A 23,012-nucleotide genomic window follows, 5' to 3' on the forward strand; every position below is an offset into this window, starting at 1 on the left:
GACAGATGCCCCACACTGGGATTTATAGTCCCTCTAGTTGACGCTGTGCCCTAAAGATGGGATGAAAGATGTGTGTGTGTGTGTGTGTGTGCGTCCACAGATTACAAGCAGACGATCCCCTCAAGGCCCCTATCATCAGAAAGTTTCTTTTTGTTTCCCCCCCTGTCTGCTTGTAAATCACCGACCAACAACACAAGCTCTCACACACACACACAGCGTTCATTAACTCCCCTCAGCCGGGGACAAACACCCCGTCACACAGACCACCCCCAGTGTCCAGGGGAGGACACAAAACCTCGGCACACATGCCGAACACACAGTGGGGTTGACACTCTCAGGGCCCTCCGAGTGGACACGGCGGTTAAACACACATGCTCAATCACATTTCTGTCAGCCCAGGAATACGTTCAGAAGAAAGGATCACTTTCCCAAAGAGCAACAGAGACATGGGAGCAAACAGACAGATGGATTCGAGGGAAAAAAAAAAAAAAAAAAAAAAAGGTGACAAAACCTGAGACAGGGGAGTGAAACAGCATGTGTGTGTTGAGGCGTGTGTGTGTGTGTTTGGGTGTGGGTGGTGGAGAGCGAGAGAGAGAGGGAGAAGCCGAGCGAGAGGGCAGGTTAAGTGGTGAGAGTTTGGTGAGAGTGGAATGCCTCGCAATCGTCTGGTTGTCATTAACACTTTGCCTAGTGACCACTTATGGACAGACCACGGGAGAAAATGCTTAAACACACACATGCACAGATGGACAAAACTCTCGCCCCGGCATGCAAACTCATCTCCACACACACCTGACATACATGGAGAAGTGCACTTAAGCCCAGATTGTGGAAGCTTCTCCCTGCAAAGTAAACACTTGTGTTCAACGGAACAAAAAAATATATATTTCTATCAAACTATTCACCATTTCATTCCAGGTTATATCTCAATACGATGGTTTTTTCTTCCTTCAGATAATAGCGATGACAAGATGACAGTATTCCAGGTGTTTCTTCAACACCATTAGAAGGACACTGTCCACACGTGTGGAAAGAAAAAAAGCGTCGCTGAGGCGACACATTGCAATCGATTTGTGCCGACCAGATGTGTCTCTTGCCTCGAAATTGTTGTTTTTTGCCACCGAACAAACGGCCGCCCGACGTAAGCAGGACAAACGGTGCAACATTTGACTGAACCCCAATGAAATCAAACACTGTAGTATTAGACAAACAATTCTATTTCTTTTTTTTTAAATATAAATGCCACATAGGTCTAGAAAGGCGCTATATAAATAGAGATTATTATTATTATTATTATTATTATTATAAACGTTAGGCTGACCTCAGCGTATTTTGCTTTAATATGCCGTTAAGAGATGAAATTTTACATTCCGAGAAGGTAATTATGCTAAACAAAAGACCCCAAAGTGAAGCCGTCTCGCTTAAAAAGTACTTCATTTATTCCGCATTATTGTATTTAGATTCACTACTCTTCATGCAAAGCGTGTACTCTAGAACACAATGCTTAAAAAGGGAAACCAATTACAGCTGGGAGTCAGTAATGTTAAATGCTAAAAAGTGATGCAGAAAAGCAACTATAAAACGATACCAAATGGTGAGGTTGAATATTAATACTTAAAAGTGACACCAGGGGGGGATGGGATTGTATAAAAAGATGTTTAAAGAGTTATTCAATAATAAAAGATAAAATGGATGCAATGATGTGATGCTAAATGCTAATGCAAAGAAGTAATGCTATATAATGACCAAATAGTTTTGGTTATTATTAGAAAATAGATATAAATATTGATAATATAAAACAATACGTAATTAGAAATAAAAATGAGGCTGTTTCATAAAGGTTATGCAAACAGAAAAGTAAAGAAATCATATAAACAAATGAATACAAATAAAATAGTGAAGCTATAACACAATGGAAAAAGGTAGTTTTGTGAAACAACATATTCAGTCATTATAAATCATGAGCACACATGAAAGGCTGCAGCTTGTTAATAAAGTTAATGGGATAAACTGAACACAAGTTAGTTATCTTAGTGCTGACTACAGGCCTATCCTAAAAGTCATTGGTGGAAATGTGCTATTGTTCCTCGAGCCGAACAATGGTGTCTCTCAATGCTGGACAACTCTCCGCAATCAATGCGGTTTGCAGACATTCAATGAACACTTGAAACAGTGTGTCGTCCTAAATGGCAATCCTCTTACGTAAATTTGCTTTTACAATGCCGACTCCGCAAATGCCGTTAATGTGTAATTATACAGCTGCAAATGGCATTTAAATCTTTCTCTAAAAAGGATAAGCGAGGGCGCTATTTCATAAGGCGGTAAACAAAGACGGCTCCGGTTAAACGCATTTTGCCGAATTGGATTTCTAAGGATCTCTTTGGGATTTTTTTGGAATAAAAACAGCTTGAAGTGATTAAATTCAGACGCACAAGAATAGCAGCTATGCAGTTTGCCGCCTGATGCTCATCCTGCGAGAATGGCACTTTGCTCATTATCACCTTCGAGAAACCATCATCTAATTTCACACTCCTGGACGGCAGCCAGCCGCGAGGCCGCGCTCGCATATTGGAAGCGGTCTTGCGCTCGTGTACCTGTGACTGCTGCGTTCACACCTTCAGAACGTTTTTCACAAAGAGAACAAAAACAAGGGGACACACCCACATGGTTTCAATCAGCCGCCGCGCACACTCCGGTGCCCCCTTCCGAGGCCTTGATCCTGCCCATCAGATAAACAAGATCCTTTGACATGGTCTGGCGTTCAGAAGGGAGCCAGCTGGATCCCCACCAGAAATGAGAAAACCCTCTTTGTGACCGAGCCACAGTCCTTCGCATAAACAAACACCAACATGACCAGCCAGACATAAATATCCAATTTCCTTTGGCCTAACTTTTACAGCATATTAATCCCAGATTTGATCCTGAGCGGCAAATCTGCGCGGCAAGCCAGATACACAAAATGGACCGCTTAGGGATGTGCCAGCCATATTTACTCGGCGAGGACTAAACAGAAGGCAGGAAGAACAATAGGAAGTGAGGAAAGAGGCCAAAAGAAGGAGATTTATTTCGTTGCTTTGATCCACTTTGTCATCTGATATGTGCACGAAAATAGCAGGCAGATGTCACCCTTACGCAAGAGTTGTCGATGGGCCATGAGAACACGGCTTGAAGAGTTTCTTAAAAGTTCTAAGATGTTGCCGTATCAGCTATTAATCATGACCCGGCGAAACAGAACAATAATGAAAGTTGTTTTTCTAGTATCGACAGCCATGAATCATCCAAGGAAACCATTTAAATAGGTTTCTTTTTATAGCTTTGTTTTGCAGTTATCAACCTTTTTAGGGCGCTACATCACCGACATGTTTCAGTGACAGGTTTATACAGTTGCTGAATTAATTTTAATCAATATCATGTGAAAACTTAACTCTACTGACTTTTAAATGTTAAAAATGATCCTCCCAAGATGCAGTAAGTCTCTCATCATGACCATGTTTTGAACTTATTACTTTATAAAGTTTTCATCGAAATCTGGGCGAACAAGAGGTTACAAGAGCGGAGTCTATTATGCTGTTAAAATGGGCTTCACTCGTAATCCAGCCCCACTTTGTTTATACAACGAGTCCCTTGGAGGTGGAGACTTCCAGGATTGATGAAGTGTGGTACAAAACCTTGACGTTTGACCAATCACATCAGAGTGGGCGTGGTCATTGCAAAACAAGATTTAATCTCCAGAAAAACAAAGTGTTTTAAGTGGGTGGGGCTAAAGCACATTTTCTAATGTAAATATTTCAATGAAAAGAGAGTTCTCCTGAGTACAATAGAGGTTAAACATCTATTTAAAACACACTTGAATCAACACATTAGTTGAACTTTAAAGTACATGCTTATATTATATTAAGCCAAATATTGATGAGAAAGTGGAGGATGATGATGACTCAATATTTTGGTGAACAAGTATAATTTGCGGAAATGGTGGTGTTGAATAAAAACAAGATTAAAAGTGGTTCACATAATAAAAACTATTTACATTGACAAAATAAGGGCGAAGAAACATTTAATTGAGTTTAAATTAAAATGAGTGTGTTGTGTTCAGGAACGTATAATCAGTTATAGGGCTTTCAATAGAGTGGGAAAATTACAATTTAAACAAAAACGACTTAACCCTTGTGTGTGAGTCAATTTAAACACATTTGTTTTCAGGCTTCCGGGTCACCTTGACCCAGAGATAACACAAAGGTTAGTGAAATCAACAAATTAAGAACAGTATGATAAAAATCATTTTTTGAGTCTATAAAGTAACAATAAAAAAAAGATCGTTTTAATCCAAGGTTAAAGTAAATCTAACAAAAGTTTCTGTAGGAAAACCATCCTAAATACCAGCTCTGGTCCTAACCTGTGCTTCTAAACAAGGTTGGCTGACGAGGCCAGACCAGGACACACTGAGGAATCCAATTATCGGAATGAAAGAAGAAGTGGACTCACGCTGTCTTGGGGTGTATGGCTCCGGTCCGCTCACAGTCATAGATGATGAAGCTGCCAGACACCACAGATGTGCCGTTGACTTTAATAGCCACAGAAACAGTCATATGGTCTGAAGAAACAAAGGCACGTTACACATCATGTCGTTTATTCTGGACCTGAGGGCAGCCTCAGTGAATTGTTTTGATCTGCGGCAGCTCATAAACATACTAAATAAGTCACAGCATGAATATTGGGCTGTATCAGGAGGAGGAGTGGGGGGGGGGTGGGACCAGCTGGTCGGTCTCACCTGTGCCTGGGGGGATCGGTCGGTAGCTCTCTCGAGGGAGCAGGGGGCAGGTTTGGATCTGAGCCGGCCCGGAGTCGAGGTGCACCGTAGCGGCTGTCGATAACCCGGGACCATGTTCGCACTGGACTTCAGAGTTCACCAGATCCGGGACGCTGCCGTTAATGAGGATCCCAACATCCTAAAAGAACAACTTAATATAGTAAGTTATTCTTTTAAAAAAAATGGTGCGATAAAGACGTCTCGAGCAGATGTCACGGTGTGATATCTATATTTGGATGAGTGTTGAAGTACAGGCGTGTAATGAGAAACATAACGCTTTTTCTTTTTTTCGTTTCGGTGAATAATTTCAATGTGAGAAACAAACTGGGAAGATCAGATCTGAAGCTTCTGGATATTGCACAGCTCTTAAAAAACTCCTCTTTTGTTCGGAAGAATCGGTCATATCCTGGTGAGGCATCGTGACTTCCCGCCTGGTGCTTCCTGTTTGCTAAAAAAGGACAATGAGCCTGACTTCCTGTCGGACAACAGGAAGGATCAACCGCCGGCCTCGGCTACGCCGCGCTGACCCCAATAGCCAGACTTAATTACGACCAATGCACCGTTTAATGAAGTGTTTTCTCATTGTTGCACTTCATTATAAGGTGTAATTAAAGTTCAAATTCATTACGAGTGTCAAATTTCACCGCACTAATTATCGCATCATGCTTCCGTGACAAGAGCCCCGGGTGTTCTTTTATTTGAAAGTCACTCTCATTGAGAGGGAGTTTTTCATCACTTTCCACCATTCAGATCGTACAAAAGTTCGACGAAATTATAAGTTACCGTCAGGGACGGCTCGGTCTGAAATTTGCAAAAAAATAATTCCCGAAAAAAAAAGGGAACCTCGCCAGACTCGAGACAAGAAGATAAATGACACCATGTGCTTTTTTCAATTTGTGGCCATGAGCAGTGTTTGCACATTCATTTGCGGATAACAAGTGTGCTCCTGTTCAGGGCGAGTGAGACTGATGGGAGCTTCCGCAGTACAAATCTTTACTCATGTAGGAACTGCTTGCTTAAAACTAATTACAACAAGGCAGCAATTCCCTGATTCAACATTGGTGGACCTGCACATTTATTGGGAGGATCGGCTTAAAGGGATGGTTCAGCCATTTTCACTCATTTTCTATCCAACCTCATGTCGACTAAAGCTCTTTTTCAGAGTAATCCGTTCATTTTAGGCAAAAATGTATTCATTTTAATGTAGTGACTGGAGCTCAGTTGTCGCCGTCTTCATTTCTGTCCAAAATGAAAAACTTAAAAACATCAGAATACTGTCATCCATCTTGTATTGAAGCCTCAACATTAGAAATTTCTGTATTTTAAGACCATTAGCAAAATCTTGTGCACTGACACTTGCAATGTTTGAATAAGGATAAACTTGTAGATGGAGTTTAAAGATCTGGAGCATCCATCACAAACAAACTTGGAATAAACTTATTTAAGTTTTTTCTGTACTCCTAATTCTTAATGATGAGGCTTCAATTCAAGATAGATGTTAAAAACGAGCGGTATAGTGGTATTTGGATGTTTTTAAGATGTTTTATTGGACGAAGATAAGGACGAAGACAACTGGGCTCCAGTCGCTACATTAAAATGAACAAACATTTTTGTCTATAACTCTAAAAAGGAACAGATTACTCTGTAAACAATCCCAACTCTTATTCGACGTGAGGGAGACTAGAAAACGAGTACAATTTTGGAGTGAATTATCCCTTTAAATGACCAACAATACAAGTTTTTGTGATGAAAAAAAACATATTCTTGTCCCAATGATGTCATTCAACTTTTTAACGACTATCGAGGTGAAGACTAATTAGTGGTTACCTTGATATCTGCCGAGATGCTGATCTCCGGGGGGGCTACCATCATGGACGGACACTGCTGGGGGCCGTCCCCCATGCTTATCCAGGAGCGTGCCAACGCCGCCTGAGGGCACTCCTTCTGGATGGTGCATCTGGACACACGGAGAGGTAGAAAGTTTAGATTAAAATTCATATATTCCAAAACAAAAATATCCATCTTCAAAGAACATTCGTTTTTTTTTTTTTGTCCCGTCTGCGATTTTGATTATTTGACACCTTAAAGCACTGGAGAGCAGTCAGCCATCAGACTTGCACAGCCATGCGTGGATGCATAACTTGTAAAGAAAGCGACACTTTGGTGTTCCAGTTTATTCAAGTGCCCAAATATAGATACAGATATATAACCGGGTACTTTCATGCTCTGTCAACCATAAATGCAGGACCATCTCTGATGTGGCATTCAAGAAAATAAACAGCCATCATTCAGACGGACGAGAGCTCTGTTGACGTGCGTTTCCATGGCAACTGACTGTAGTGGGTGCATCTCTTCACAGATTGAATAGCAGGCTCCTTGGATTTTGGTGAGTTAACAATACAAAAAATATCAATCACCACATGTGCTTCCTCACACCTGGAAGGGAATCTACTAATTCACTTGCCTTCTCCCATGGGATGTACAAAGCTGGTCCTTAATTGAATTTCACATGGTCCCCAGTTTATCATGAAATTTAGGTTTTTAGGTTTTTACGCTTTAAAGGATATCATGACAGAAATAGAATGACAGTGAAGAGACAAAAAGTAAAAGAGTGTTAGCCTCAACTTAGACACAAGAATAAAAATAGATAATATTACAAAAAGACAATGTAGATGATTTGAGCCTTTAAGAATGGAAAAAGAATTTAAAAATGTGTTTTAGGTAAATAAACATTTTGTTCGATACGTTACTTGTTACTGATAAAATAGTTCAGGGTTCATGAATTCCTTCCTTTTTTTGGATTATGTCCGAAATAAAAGGTTGAGACTTTTTTATTTTGTAACTGAATACCGATCAAAAAAACAAAAAAAACAATTAAAAAAAATACATGTATTAAAGGAAAAATCATGCTTAAAACAATCATTAGTTAGACTATTCCAAAAAAAGTTGGTGATATTCCAAAGTATTTTGACTCCTTCAAGAAACATCTTAAGGGTTTTTATTTGTTCAGGCTTTTCCTTGATTTTCTGGAACTCCTGTTGTGTTTTCAGTTTTATCTTGACCTTTAAAGTATATACTTTATTGAATATTGTTTTGATTGTTTAAGCGCTTTGTGACCCTGGTCTGGAAAAGCTCTATACAAATAAAAATGACTTACTTACTTACTTACATGATGTCAGAAAATGATATCAGATCCGTTAAACAAGACCACAAGGGCTAAAAACAGTTAAGCTGCTAAATGGAAACATTTATTTCTGGCCAGTTTAATGCATATATCAGTGTCAAAGTTTGAGTTTTTAATAGGGTTTTACTTGGTATTTTGTACTCGTCATCCATTTCAAATTTGTAAAACCAACTTGCACTCACTTTCAAATAGCTATAGTTTGAATTTTGTCATTTATTCTTTATCTTTGTACATGTCCTATCCTTCACAATGATTCTTTATACTTAACTTTGCCTCAAGTCTCTTTTATCAAACCTGTTGTGTTCTCAATTAAACTCTTTTCTTCCTCTCTGACTCATGATTTATCAAAGCTTTCTAGACACGTCAAAACAATGTGCAAAGCATGTATCAAAACCACATTGTTCCCATTTTAATCGCCCTTATTCGTTTAATCTTCACGATACAGATTTGGATCAGCGCTCTCCGGTTTTAAACAATATAACTTTCACTTCTTTAGGGTGTTTCATTCCTTAAAGTCAAAGAAACGTCCCACAAAAACAGTGCGGCTCCTAGTAAACGTGATCTGCCAGCAGATTGTCCTCACACTCTTAAGCAAACTTTCAGAATTCCACATCGTAAAATAGTGAGTGTTGGCTATTTTTCTTTGGATTTCATCAAGTGTTCCACTTCCTGTTTGGACCAGTGTGCCAAATGGACAGATGTGGGATTCAGTTTTTCAATCCGTGGAAGTAAATTAGGAAGCTCCTGTTTAAGAGAAAATCCCGAGAGATGAAAAAAAAAAAATCACTGGAAGTTTAGTAATTTAGGTCATTTGCTAAAACTGAAAAATCTATTTCTTGGCTTCACACTCTTGAGTGTGCTGATGGAGAACAGATGTCATAATTCTCAGTACGGAAGGATCTGAGCGGCGGGGTCAGAACTGTCGCTCAACAAGACTTCAATAACAGCAAACGCTTCTCGTTCATTCATTCGTGATCTTTAACTGCTTATCTTAGGTGGGTTGCAGGGGCAGCAGCCAGAGCAAAGAGGCCCAAACCTCATGATGTGTCTGTACCCTGAAGCATCCTCAACATGGGGAAGCATCCAGGATGCAATGGAATGTTTGAAAGGAGCAGCCGTTCTACTTTGAGTCTCCCAGGTGACTGAGAAAACAATAGCCCTTTATTCTCCCAACTTTAAACGGCTCACACTTAAATTTCACATTTAATTGTATGAGCCGAAGAATTTCGAAAGTTCAAAAATAAATGGCGTAAAATACAGAAAACTTTATTTCAGAATCTCTTGACAGCAACTTTCTTTTTGCATCTTCCCTCTAAACTAGTCATTGCTGCTTAATTCTGCGACAAAAACTTCTGCTGCTCTCAAACACGCTCATCACTTCCAGCAGCAGCTATTTGAATAAACAAGCAAAGCAGCTAAAATATGACCTGTGAAGCCGCATCACCTCGAGGTGTCGGATAAGGTGGGGAGCTGTCGAGGCTGTAAAACAGCGGGAGAACATATGAGCTAGCAACACTCGCGAGCACATGCCCGACAAGCATGGGAGTCGCCAGGAAAGGCACATGACACATCATTTGATTGGGATAAAATATATTAAAAAGTTCCTTCATGTGACATGTGGCGGATTAAAGCCGCGCCGGCATGAATAGAGTGATCAAGGACCGACTTTATCTTCAGCCGAGCAACTGGCTTCTCTTTTTTAAAAACAACAATGGCTACTTCAGCGGGCGGGCGGGCGTCTGATGAATGCAGAAAATCAAACGGACACTTGCAGAGACACTGGGATCTTCTCAGATTATACACTAGATTTCCTCCAGTTAGAGATTCTTTTTTTTTTTTATTCATTTATTACAGTGAGGAGACGCCGCCCCCGCTCGCTCTCAACCCCTTGATCCCATGGGCTCCAGTGGCCCAGTGCGAGCCCGCCGGCAGACATGACTGGCCATGCAATAGTTCATCATCACACACACACACACATACACACACTCATGACATCAGCTCCCAGGCTTCCCAAAAGCTAGACAGCAACACACACTTGCACTGACACTTACACACAGGCTTACACACTCCTGACATTTCCTTGTCAAAAGGGCCAGTGTGCGCTCTCCCTCCCACCACCATCATCACCATCAACGCTCCTTTGTAGCCCGATAGAGAAGGACGACAAGGGCAGCGGGGCGTAGAGAGTCGGGCGAGGACTCGCGGACACATCGGGCGGGAAGGCGAGCGCGGGACGACGACTGAAAATCTCAACGATGACGGAGGGAGAGGTTAAAAAAGTGACGCCAAAAGACAAGGGAGTGGGAATAAAGAGACGCCAGATAGATAAATAAGAAGCGGAGAGACAAGGAGACGACAGCGAGAGACCGTCTGACCACACAATCTCGCGGCTCTTCATCAGTTCCACTCTTCAAGCCCTCTCTGGATCGCCCGCCGGCGACGCCACGGTCTCGAGGGCCGCCGCTCCTCTCACAATTCACTTTGATACGCTTTAATCACACAACATCTCGCTCCACACGCGAAGAAACAAACACGTTCTTTATACAAGCTTAAGCTAATAACCGCGAGTTTGAGTCTCAAAAAAGACGCTCGGAGCGTCTCACTCCACACCATCAAACAGTCGCTCGAAGAATCACAATTCGCGACCGCGTCCCTTTCAAAAATTTGAGATTTAAAGTTAATGTGATGAAAACCAGAAGACAACACGACCAATGTCAGATAAATGCTCAAATTTGTGGCTGATTCTGAGCTTTTGTATTTCGAAACTGTACATAAACTGGTTAAGGTCTATTCCACAGTTTGAATGAGGAACTAAAATCACTATTACATTTCTGATTACATCAAAATGGCAAAGCACTAAACCAGATGATGATTTGATTGAATTACGCGCGTCTGGCAGAAGAGAAAGAGGCTTCGGGGACATTAGCCGGAGCCTCCGTGGATCTCAGAGTAACATTAAACAGTGTTTGCTTCTCACCGATTCTCCAAAGTGCACCATCCACAGTGGGCGTCGCCGGCTCCCAAACAGTCGCCGCAACTGTGCCACTGGCCGCATTCTGCGACTTTCACCCGCAGCATCTGCACAAAACAGAGGAGTCGTTGAGCGAGAAGATGAGCGTGAGCCGCCTGTGTTTATCTTTCGTTAGCGTAAATCATATCAAGAGCAAAAATCCGTTCTCGTAACTACACGATGTTGAGCCCGCATGGTGGCGTCGAGAGGCTGCTCGTACACATGCCCCTGAAGAGACCAGCACATTATGTGGAAGAAAAAAAACGATGGATAAATGGCAGTTTTATACTCTGCAGCAGGTAATAAACAGGACATTTGAAACTTAAATATGATTGACGCAAAAACAGAAAAAACAACAAGATAAGTCGATACTACAAATAATGATAAAACAGACATCGCTTCATCCCTTGTTAGAATCTACATTTTCATCAAACTTTTATACATCAAGATGCAGTTATGTGTGTTGTAAACATTGACATGATCCATACTGCAGTATTGTACCTAAACAAATATTTAAAAGATTAAAAAATATTCTCCACATGTTGAAACCTGTTGCTATTACATTTTACTATAGAATAAGTAAGTAAGTAATTTTTATTTATATAGCGCTTTTCCAGACCAGGGTCACAAAGCGCTTAAACAATCAAAACAATATTCAATAAAGTATATACTTTAAGAGTCATTTAGTTGAGTTTGTAAAAGAGGAGGAGAGTGTATTTGTAAGAACCTGCGATACAGTACGTATCACGATACAGGGACACAGACACAATAAATTTGGATTTATTGCGATACTGTAGGAACAAGGATATATTTGTATTATTGTCGAGTACTTGACTCCGATGTTGCAGAATTTACAGACCACATGACTCTTTACGAAGTCACAACTACTTTAATTTGTTTTGGAACCAAAATATGTCCAAACATCAGCTTTAAAGGCTGCTAGAGTCTACTGTATCCTCTCATCCTTAGTAAGTCGCAAGGATCTTGTGGGATTTAATTGCTGCAGAGTAGCTAAAGACTGCTGCCTTCTAAATGTCTCCTTACTTTATTTTGTAAACCTTTCTCTTAATATTTAATTATAAAATATTCTTATTTGATGTTTCATCAACATGTTTACAACCCAATCATTAGACAAATAACCTTCTTATTTTTATAATAATGGAATAAACACTTGTTTCCTTCCTGTTCTTTTCGGGATTGTTTACTCCATTTTCCTTTCATCCTTTGGTTTGTCCATCACAACAAAGCCGGTTGTTTTAGCTTCCAAACATCCAAGAGTTGTGAGGTCATGCAGTGGATCCTGCTCGTCTCATTTGCATTTTAATTGTGCACTTGCGTCGTAAAAAGCTTTGGACATTAATCAAAAGGACTGTGATGGGTTTAACATATTCTGGATATTCCTATCAGAGTGTGTTTTTGTAAATGAGACATTTATAAGGACTGGTATACAGTAATCTTATTGTTGCATTTTTAGTGAAGAAGCAGGAAGTGGATTGATTCGCCTGAAACATCTGATGAAAATTAAGAGCAGATTACTGCTGTGAGGGCAGATGTACTTCCTGTTCTAGGCGCCACAGCCATTTAGTATATTGGTTTTAAAAAGGAAGCACTGAAACCCATTGACAGGCTGCACACGCTGCAAGACGCCTGCTGTGCAAACTACTCTGGATATGAAGAGCCAATCATCATTGTCCCTTTATGTGATAAGAACGAGGCGCTACTTACGTGGTGGGAAGTCATGAGGTAGAGGAAATTCCGGTCGCTCGGGTCAAAGGTCATGATGTGGTGAACCGGTTCGCTGGCCGGTAGCTTCATCGTCCACTGATTGGCCAGGGTCATGTTGGCCCGGAGGGTCAGCTGACGGAGAGAGAGAGGGAGAGAAAGCGGAAAAAAAAGGTGAACTGTTGTCGAGATTATTGGCCCGAGAGATGTGCGACTGAAAATCGATACCGTGATGCTCCTCAGACTGATTCCCTTCAATAATGACTCATCGCAATCTTGTGGCATCAAACAATCAAGCGCAATCATCCATTATCGGACGCACAATCCTCAAAATGCCTGAACACCGACGCACAATTTTTGAAGGGTTCGTCCATTCCCCCCATTATTGACCACTCAGCCGCGACGAGGTCAGAGTTGCCACGGACTGAGTGTAGTAATCAACGACGCGGCACTAGAGGGTTCCTCGGGTGACCCTTAGATCTTGTGGGAATGTTGTAGCTGCAGATATTACTCAAATATTTCTAGGGAAACAGTCGATGGTGTCTCATAGCGACGGTTTTGAGATCCAGTACGTTGATAATCCTAAATGTGGAAGTTGTTTGTTTCTTAAAGTAACCATAGTGTCTATTATGTGGCAGAATACATTTGATTTATCTGGTTCTATCTTCATTTTGATGCTGATAAATTCAAAAAACCGGATTCTCCCTTCCATAACAACTTTATATTTAGTAGCCTGATTGCTATTTGTCTGTGCAGTTTATTCATTTTTCCCTCTGACGCACACTCTACAATCTCAGGTTTATACAGCGCCTTTTGTTGCAATTGTGTGCCTAATCTTGTATTGCTGAGCTGTTTTATCTACGTCGCGATTCAAGTTAAAACAGCGAGTTCCATGTCCTCACGTACGCACAAACATACACAAACAAAGCTGGCAGGGCAAACAGATTGTACTGAGTGAGACATCCTGTCATGGCAGACAGTCAAGGCTCTGATTTTGTTCTGTTTTTTTTTTTACTCTGGAGTTTCTGCCAGCCTAAGGAACTGGCAAACTGACTCACATCTGTTGACAAGCTTTCTCAGCGTCACTTCTGTAGACGTTGAGCACACAAACATTTACCACCTAGGGAGCTGGTTAATGTCAAACCGGAGCAGACAGGTGAGTAAATCAATGGCGAACATCCATCTTAACACCAAACAAGCGCCTATGGTCCGTCGGTTGAGATAAACTTTAACACATGGGTGGACCTTTATGTTTCCTATGGTGCCTAAGAGCTTAAAAAAGGGAATATCCTTATTTAAAAAATCATTAAAGGCACTTTCATTTTAATTTTTCTTTTTCTATTTGACCTTGTGAGGGCTTTAGAAATATAGGAAAAAAAAGGACCCACAACCATCTTTCTAACCAATGCACAGGAAACGTTTCAATTCCAACCACTGACCTTCAGAGGGATCAATAAAGTTGTTTGTCTATCCATCTATCCATCCATCTATCTATCCATCTATCTATCCATCTATACATCTATCTATCATCCATCTATCCATCCAACTATCTATCTATCCATCTATCTATCCATCTATACATCTATCTATCCATCCATCTATCCATCCAACTACCTATCCATCTATCTGTACATCTATATATCTATCTATCCATCCATCTATCCATCTATCCATCCATCCATCTATCCATCCATCTATCCATCTATCCATCTATCCATCTATCCATCTATCCATCTATCTACCCATCTACCCATCTACCCATCTATCACAGGGTTGTTCAAGTTCAAGTTGATTTTGGGTATTAAATAAACCTCTGTTTGATTTTGGACTTTGGGAGGAAACCGGAGTACCCGTGCTGTGTCCCAATATCGTGCACTTCGGCACTTACTGTGCGAAAATGTGTAACGCTATTCGTACTCAAATGGCAGGAAAATTGAGTGTGGATCAATGGACACTTTCCACTCTCAACGGTCGCCATCTTAGTGACTAAGCTTCCGTTCAACATCATCTACGTCACTGACGACACGTCTTCGGAACAGATACCGGTGTAAATGTCTCCAGAAAACACTAATTTGACCACAAAACAACACAACAACAAAAATAACACGATGAATCACAACTGAATAACTTCTTTGGAGGGTTCCAATGGCCTGTTTCAATAAGCGTTAAATAGTAGTAGAAGAAGAAGCCGTTGAAGCATTTCCGGGTAGTGCGTAGGGGCAGTATTGTATTTGAGACAGTACTACCCTGTCTTATAGTGTACTGTAAAGCATTGCACTTGGAAAATATTTGAGAAATGACCATGCACAGGGATACAAAATCAACAATATAAGCCTCAAGCTGGAAGCGAACACGCAACATTCTTGCTCACAGTATATCCATTTTTTAGAAGCAAGTAGTTCGGGGTGAGGTTGCGGGGGGGAGTCTGACATCAGGTCATCCGACAAACACCTGCTATAGTGGCAGGTCGTCTGCCTCTCCTCGGTCTGTCCCTCCATAGATGAAAGACCCCTTTCAACTAAGGAGTGCTCAGCTGGTGTACACTCTCTCTCAATGTGTGTTTGTGCCTCTGGATGGGTAAAAGGGTGTAAACAGAAAGAGACAGATGGAGGTGGGGCCGGGGAGAGAGGGAGTGAGAGATAAAGTCTGTTTGTTTGCCGAGTGAATCAAAGGTTCTTTTTATTCCAGAGATGGAGGGGAAGGAGGGATGGCAAAACAACGAAAGTGATGAACTGAGAAAGCAGAGGGATGGGCCGACAGACGGAGTAAAAGTAAAGACAAGACGAAGGAAAAACTCTGGAAATAGAAGTCAGCTGTAATAGGAAGAGAGAGACTTCATTAAAAATTGCATGTAATTACAAATTACTTGACTGAGGGCCCTCTGGAAGACAGTGAAAGAGCCATAACTTAATCTGAACCACTGTTCCCCTGTGTTTAGGCCGAGCCAAACTCACAGTCAGAATCACATTACACACACTAACAGCACCATTAACCTCGGTAACTACTCCATCCCGGGGGCAAACACACACACACACACACACACACACATACATACATATACAAACAATGGAAGACACATAAAGCTGAAAAAGCGCAGCGCTCATCGCCCGCGGGGGTCAGAGAAACACTACACTTCATGTATAACAAGGTTGACACACGTGCTTTGCAGGAACACACTTTTAGCTCTTAATCACAGGGTCGGCGTAAACACACGAGATGCACGACACTGCCCCGGCAGACCGAGACACGCACCTAAATACACAATCGGACCTGCAATCAGGCCCCGACAGACACACACAAACCCGACCAGAAGCTAATTATGTTTCGGACCGTGGCTCGAACGGCTGCGTCTTCTTGGGGTAAACATCAAGTCCAAGGCAGTGTTGATACAACTCATTGCATGAGATTATTGTGTCACTTCGTTGCCATGTCGGCCGACACACAAGACTGTTAACAAGCAACCACTTAGCTAGCATAATGAAAGGTTTTTTTATGTATTTATCCCCTAATGATAAATTCAGAAAAAGCTCTCGGCTGGAGGAGAAACCTGCGAGGCAGCCTCTGGCTTTTTTAGCCGCCCAGTCAGGGGTGACTTGGAATGTGCCTGAGACAGAATTAAGGAATGCGTCTAATTGGACGGGAAAAGCTTTTGTTTTTATGAGCTTGGACGCAGCTACACATGTTCTCCACAGCAGGATGGAATCTTGTTAAACAACATCTGATGATATCTCGCTTAATAATCAGGTCTGAGGAACCTTCAAGTCTGTGATTAGTGTCGGTTAATGGACCAGGAAGGACGGAACAAAAAAGGGGGAAGATTCTGGGAACATTTCAAAAAAAGAAGAAAAGACATTCCGGCTATATGTCTCATTACACACCTTTTGTTTGATTTTACAGAAAAACGTAGCGCCACATCAGACGGGCTGCTACGTAGCTCTGCACTATTATGGGTTTTCCAAGCTTTAGGGCTCAATCATTTCAATAATGAACTCCATTCATGGTGATCAGTAAGAGCCCGGGTTACATTAGGGACTATAATTGTGCCTGTCAGGATTTGGAGAAGCTGTATGGTTTCATGAATAACTCAGAGCACAGATATTTGTGTCAACGTTCAGGCCTGTCAATTGTGTTCGAGGAGGGATAAACAAAAAGAGAGAGTGACAGTGTGTGAGGGCGGTGAAGAAGATGGAAGAGGACAGTGGGGCGAGTTTGTTTGATGGCGTGGGGTTACTCCAGGTTCTCTGGTCCGTGGGTCATCAGATTTCACTGTCATTTGAAAAACTATTTTACATTTATTGTCAGTATTGTAAGAACAACAAAGAAATTGTATGTTTTGTTTTGGAATAACTATATGATTGAATAAATTAAATAGATGTTAACAAAATGAGATTTTAAAAGTTGGAGGACAAGACTCATAAATGTCAGTTTTTTCCATCCTTGTCTACCTTGTCATAAAACTTTACGTTTAAATGATTGTAGAAATAATCCTTAAAACTGTGTCGAGTCTGTCGACTACATGCTGCTCTTTGTTTTGATGACGTAAGCGTTTGTGCGCCACTGGTGGCTGGTGCTGCCAGAAGAGACATTAAGACCCGTTTACAGTGTGTTTTATCAGGTTTCTGACTGTAAGACTCTCACACACATATATACTTACTTTCACACACATATATACTCACTCTCACACACACATATACTCACTCTCAAGGAAGTTTATATGTATGTGAGTGAGAGTGGGTATATATGTGTGTGAAAGTGAGTACAAAGGTGTGTGAGAGTGAGTATATATGTGTGTGAAAGTGGGTTTATATGTGTGTGAGAGTCAGTATATATGTGTGTGAAAGTGAGTATATATGTGTGTGTGAGAGTGAGTTTATATGTGTGTGAAAGTGAGTATATATGTGTGTGTGAGAGTGAGTTTATATGTGTGTGAAAAGGGAGTATATTTGTGTGTAAAAGTGAGTATATTTTTGTGTAAAAGTGAGTGTATTTCTGTGTGTGAAAGTGAGTATATATGTGTTTTAAAAGGGAATATATTTGTGTGTGAAAGTGAGTATATATGCGTGTGAAAAGGCAGTACATTTGTGTGTAAAAGTGAGTATATTTGTGTGTAAAAGTGAGTATATATGTGTGTGAAAGTGAGTATATATGTGTGTGAAAAGTGAGTATATTTGTGTGTAAAAGTGAGTATATATGTGTGTGAAAGTGAGTATATATGTGTGTGAAAGTGAGTATATATCTGTGTGAAAGTGAGTATATATGTGTGTGAAAGTGAGTATATATGTGTGTGAAAGTGAGTATATATCTGTGTGAAAGTGAGTATATATGTGTGTGAAAGTGAGTATATGTGTGTGAAAGTGAGTATATATGTGTGTGAAAGTGAGTATATATGTGTGTGTAAAAGTGAGTATATATGTGTGTGAAAGTGAGTATATATCTGTGTGAAAGTGAGTATATATGTGTGTGAAAGTGAGTATATATGTGTGTGAAAGTGAGTATATATGTGTGTGAAAGTGAGTATATGTGTGTGAAAGTGAGTATATATGTGTGTGAAAGTGAGTATATATGTGTGTGTGAGAGTGAGTATATATGTGTGTGAAAGTGAGTATATATGTGTGTGAAAGTGAGTATATATCTGTGTGAAAGTGAGTATATATGTGTGTGAAAGTGAGTATATGTGTGTGAAAGTGAGTATATATGTGTGTGAAAGTGAGTATATATGTGTGTGAAAGTGAGTATATATGTGTGTGAAAGTGAGTATATATGTGTGTGTGAAAGTGAGTATATATGTGTGTGAAAGTGAGTATATATATGTGTGTGTGAAAGTGAGTATATATGTGTGTGAAAGTGAGTATATGTGTGTGAAAGTGAGTATATATGTGTGTGAAAGTGAGTATATATGCGTGTGAAAGTGAGTATATATGTGTGTGAAAGTGAGTATATATGTGTGTGTGAAAGTGAGTATATATGTGTGTGTGAAAGTGAGTATATATGTGTGTGAAAGTGAGTATATATGTGTGTGAAAGTGAGTATATATGTGTGTGTGAAAGTGAGTATATATATATATGTGTGTGAAAGTGAATATATGTGTGTGAAAGTGAGTACATATATAAACTGGTTCAAAGAAGTAATTTAGGAAAAAAAATGATGTCAACAATTGTACAGACAAAATGTGACCATCGTGTGATTGAATTGGACGACACTGATCTAAAGGGAAAAGTGCAGAGAAAGTGTTATTGTCAAATGGACTCAGCTGTACTGATGGATTGTGGGTGAGGATTTACAACCGGTCCAAACCCAATCGCCAGCACGTAGGAGATGAAGTGGTCATCAGAGAGTCCAGACGGAGAATAGAGTGTGCGGCAGTTAGAAGGGTTATAGATAGAGCGCGGACATGCAATATATATATGGACTGTTAATGATAGATGAGAGTGGAACTGGAGGCACGAGGAGATGAGAATGGCAGCGACAGAGGTTGATGTGCTCGGCGAGTGAGGGAATGCAGGTGGCCGGTGTGAGCGAGGAGGACAGAGAGAGATGAGAAATCTGATGTGACATCCCCTGGAGGCGAGAGCGGGGAGAGAAGAATTTCATCCATCGCTGGTTAATTTGAAATCTCAGTCACCCTTCCGTTGGAATTCTTATTATTGCTGAATACAATGTAGAGGCTGGATCACACACACACACACACACACACACACACACACACACACACACACACACAGATTCAATTGAAGATTTGTTCAGACATATCTGAGGTGGTGTCTGGATTAAGAAAAGGTGTTATCCCGCTAATTGATTGACCAGCCTGGACGAACACCTGGACTGGGAAGTTGAAGGTGAAGAACACTGAGCTGACCTCTCACTGCATCGCTTTCCAGGAAAACATCTTTACTCATGACTTGAGGTGAAGGGCCATCGGAGGGTTAACATCAATACACTCGCTTGGGAATTAAAAGATCCATCTATCAACAACTGATGTAGCCGGTGGAAGTATGGTCGTAGAAGGTAAGAGGTTTTATATGAATAAATTATACAAGACGGTTCATTTTGGAGGTTTGAAACAAAGACTTTGTCGTAGAAAAACCAGCAACGTTTTCACTTTCTGATCTACAACCTTTTCGAAAGCATATGTGTGTAAGAAAATATCGATAAAACGATATATCACGATGTTTTTTATTCCTCATACTGTATCGATATTTTTTAAATAAAACTATATTTGCGCTGAGCGACGCAGCTGTTGCTAACAGCAGAGCTAGCAGTAGCGGACTCTGCTGAAGTGCTGCTGTGTGCGGATGTTTGGAGGAGAAATCCATCCACCATATTTAACACCACTAACTTTATCAAGTCTCTAGATAAGCATCACGACACGGATTATGAGCAGATCGACGAAACAAGAAAGACGACACAAAACGAAGAAGTTAACTTTGCTGTTCTGTAGAGACGAGAGAAACTTCCAGTCGACGCATGAAAGTCAAGAATAACAAACTTTCTTTTAGTGTTAATGTTGACTTGATCATTGGAATGTGCCTCGATCTAATAAAGAGAGATTTTGTGTTTAATACTGGTTGAATAAAGGCTGATGTTATTTAAAAGGTTAAATATACATTTAACATCAGTTTTTAAAGCTAAAGTTTGGCCTTAAAACAGAGTTTAAAATTGAGACAATTGACTGAAGGTCCAGCTGGATATTGCATGTTGCTCCAGGTTGTTTGAGACTGTTAATGCACTTCATTGTTAACATTATTTTGAGAAACACTTTCTTATAAGCACTTCCATGTTTGATTAGAGAGAGTATTTGCTTATTTCTAAGCTGTAAAAGCCAGAAAGTGTTGTTTCCTTCAACCGAGAACAACCTCTAAATTTGGGAAAATGTTGTCACAACATGATCTGGAGCTTGTAATCCATGCGTTTGTGTCTTCTCGTCTGGACTATTGTAACAGTTTGTTTTCATGTCTTAACAAGAAGGAGCTGTCTCGCCTGCAGTTGATACAAAACTCTCAAGTGAGAATTCTGAGCCGCTCTAGTAGAAGAACTCACATTTCTCCGATCCTTAAAACTCTTCACTGGCTGCCAGTTTCTTTCAGGATCAACTTTAAAATGATGGTTCTTACTTCGCTATAAATACTAATTACTTACTTACTTACTTGTTTAAAAGAAACAAAATATTGTTGTTCCTACAGTATAGCAATATATCCCGATATATCGTATCGTCACACAGGTATCGTGACACGTATCGTATCGCCAGATTCTTACCTTTCTCAGTCTCCCATTGCTGGTTCCAAGAATAACCACCGTGTGGTTGAGCACGTTGTCCACTGACACTGAAGTCAGGCCGGTGTACTCGAACAAGGGGAGGGCCCTCAGGGGCCTCCGTAGGGCGAGGGGGTGCTGCAGGTGGGCCGCGCCACAGTCCAGCTGCTCCGGCTGCAGCTAGAAAGATAGAAAGCGATAATGGAAGACGTGAGTTCACAGAATCTTTTTTCTAAACACATCAGAGGCCGGAGCGGCCTGATGATGAAAGTGAAAACAAGGGATGATTGCTACTATCAGAACATTTCCGCTCATTCTTCTAAATCACTCTTTAGACATCTCATTGAATACTTGAAAGGGGCTTACAAGGCTTTTCAACACTCATAAGGCACTGCTTTTGTCAAATCCTCAGCGGGCGATGATAAAACATTAGTGCCACGCTTGGATGAACACCAGGAGCATTTGGGAATTCTCTGAATATTTTTAATACACTTCCAAGCCAAAAAGGAAAAAAAAGAAGTGTTGTAGATATTTGTAGAGCGGTTTCCCATGGGCTGCGCCGCTCTTGGCTTTATCTCCGTTATCGTAAATGTTGTCTCAGAGATGGACGACAAAGACGTTAAAACAAGTATGATTAACTTCATCTCTTTAAACCAGGGGTCCCCAAACTTTTTTTTTTCTCTCTGAGGGCCACATAACTTTCCCCTTCTCTCATGGGGGAAGGAGTCAGTTTGTAACACAAAAAGTGGGAAGACCACACAAAGTATTGATTTCCAGAAAGTCATAACTAACCAAATAACCCTTTGTGGATTCATCATAGAAATTAAGTCAGGAAATACAATTTTAGGCGCTAAAATTTTGATATCTTTCTAACCAGATCTTCTTAGAGATTAAAAAAAGGAGGATATTCATTTATTTATTTATTTATTTTCTGAACCGCTTGTTCCCTTATAGGGGCAACTGGAGCCTATCCCAGTTTCTTCGGGCGAGAGGCGAGGGACACCCTGGACAGGATGCCAGTCTTTCACCCGGCACACAAAGACAGTCAACCATTCACACACACACTCCTATACCTATGATCAATTTCCCCAAAGTTCTCAATCAACCTCTGTATGTTTTTGGACTGTTGGAGGAAACCGGAGTGCCCGGAGTAAACCCATGCAACAACATGCTACAGTGTAGAATATAACAACAAAAAACATAAAGTCTTGATCTCATTTAGTCAAATTATTTTACCCCCTGATAATGAATTGTCCTATATTTTCGTCTATGTATGGAAAACAAAACAAATGCACCCCTAGTTTTGTCTGGCAAAATGTATTGGTCCGCGGGCTATAGTTTGGGGTCCACTGTTTTAAACGCTGCAGAGGTAAAGCAGGGGGGGTGCTCAGTCCAAATTAAGTTACCAGAGAGGGGGGAAAAAAAGGGAAGAAGCCTTGAGGCCAGAGTCGAAAAGACAGTGCCAGGCACGGGGTCAAGTCTCTGACCCCGACAGAGCAGTGGTCGTGAGACGGCCTTCTTGTACTTCTGACCCGTCAATCAAGGCTCGCAACAAAGAAGAGCAAGGAATCTCCTCTGTGGCGTCAGGGAGAAGACAAAAGTCGCCCACATAGAGCGGCGACTTTCCTTCGGGGCAAATATTTAGTTTGGTATGCGAGATAAAAAAAACAACCTCGTGTTTACGACCGAGCTGCTACCATAGCTGCGGTCGCGCCGTTTTGGCCGAGGAAGTACGTGTAAAATGTCAATTTTCCGACCCGGGATTTCAAGTGATTTTTATAATGAGGGAGCAGATGGGTGTGAGAGGAGTCTCACCCTTCCCATAACCCTGCAGCGAAGCCGCGGAGGAGAGTCCAACTAGTATGACCTCGACCGGAGACATAGGAGATCCTCTCTACAAGTCATGAGCCACAGGCTTAATAAGATAAGCATAAATAGAAACTGACAGAGTGATGCAAAAGTCACGAGGAGACCCTTTTTTTTTTTCTTCCTACAATCCGCGGCTGATTTTATCTTCGTAGAAACTCACGCAATTTTGC

The 23,012-nt window shown here is 41.0% G+C and overlaps 1 protein-coding gene across 2 annotated transcripts in view; it reads right to left on the reverse strand.

The window, feature by feature from the left end:
- Window positions 1-23,012, reverse strand: part of plxnd1 (plexin D1) — a 78,144-nt gene that overhangs the window by 52,030 nt on the left and 3,102 nt on the right. For both annotated transcript variants that reach the window (XM_087781180.1, XM_087781181.1), the window contains exons 2-7: window positions 20,977-21,153; window positions 12,727-12,858; window positions 10,969-11,069; window positions 6,635-6,764; window positions 4,769-4,946; window positions 4,483-4,591 (exon numbers count right to left, since the gene is read on the reverse strand). In XM_087781180.1, the coding sequence (XP_087637306.1) occupies window positions 4,483-4,591; window positions 4,769-4,946; window positions 6,635-6,764; window positions 10,969-11,069; window positions 12,727-12,858; window positions 20,977-21,153 (827 nt within the window). The remainder of the gene's footprint in view (window positions 1-4,482; window positions 4,592-4,768; window positions 4,947-6,634; window positions 6,765-10,968; window positions 11,070-12,726; window positions 12,859-20,976; window positions 21,154-23,012) is intronic.

This window comes from Callionymus lyra, chromosome 19 (genome assembly GCF_982586985.1).
Source record: "Callionymus lyra chromosome 19, fCalLyr1.hap1.1, whole genome shotgun sequence".
NCBI lineage: Eukaryota > Metazoa > Chordata > Actinopteri > Syngnathiformes > Callionymidae > Callionymus > Callionymus lyra.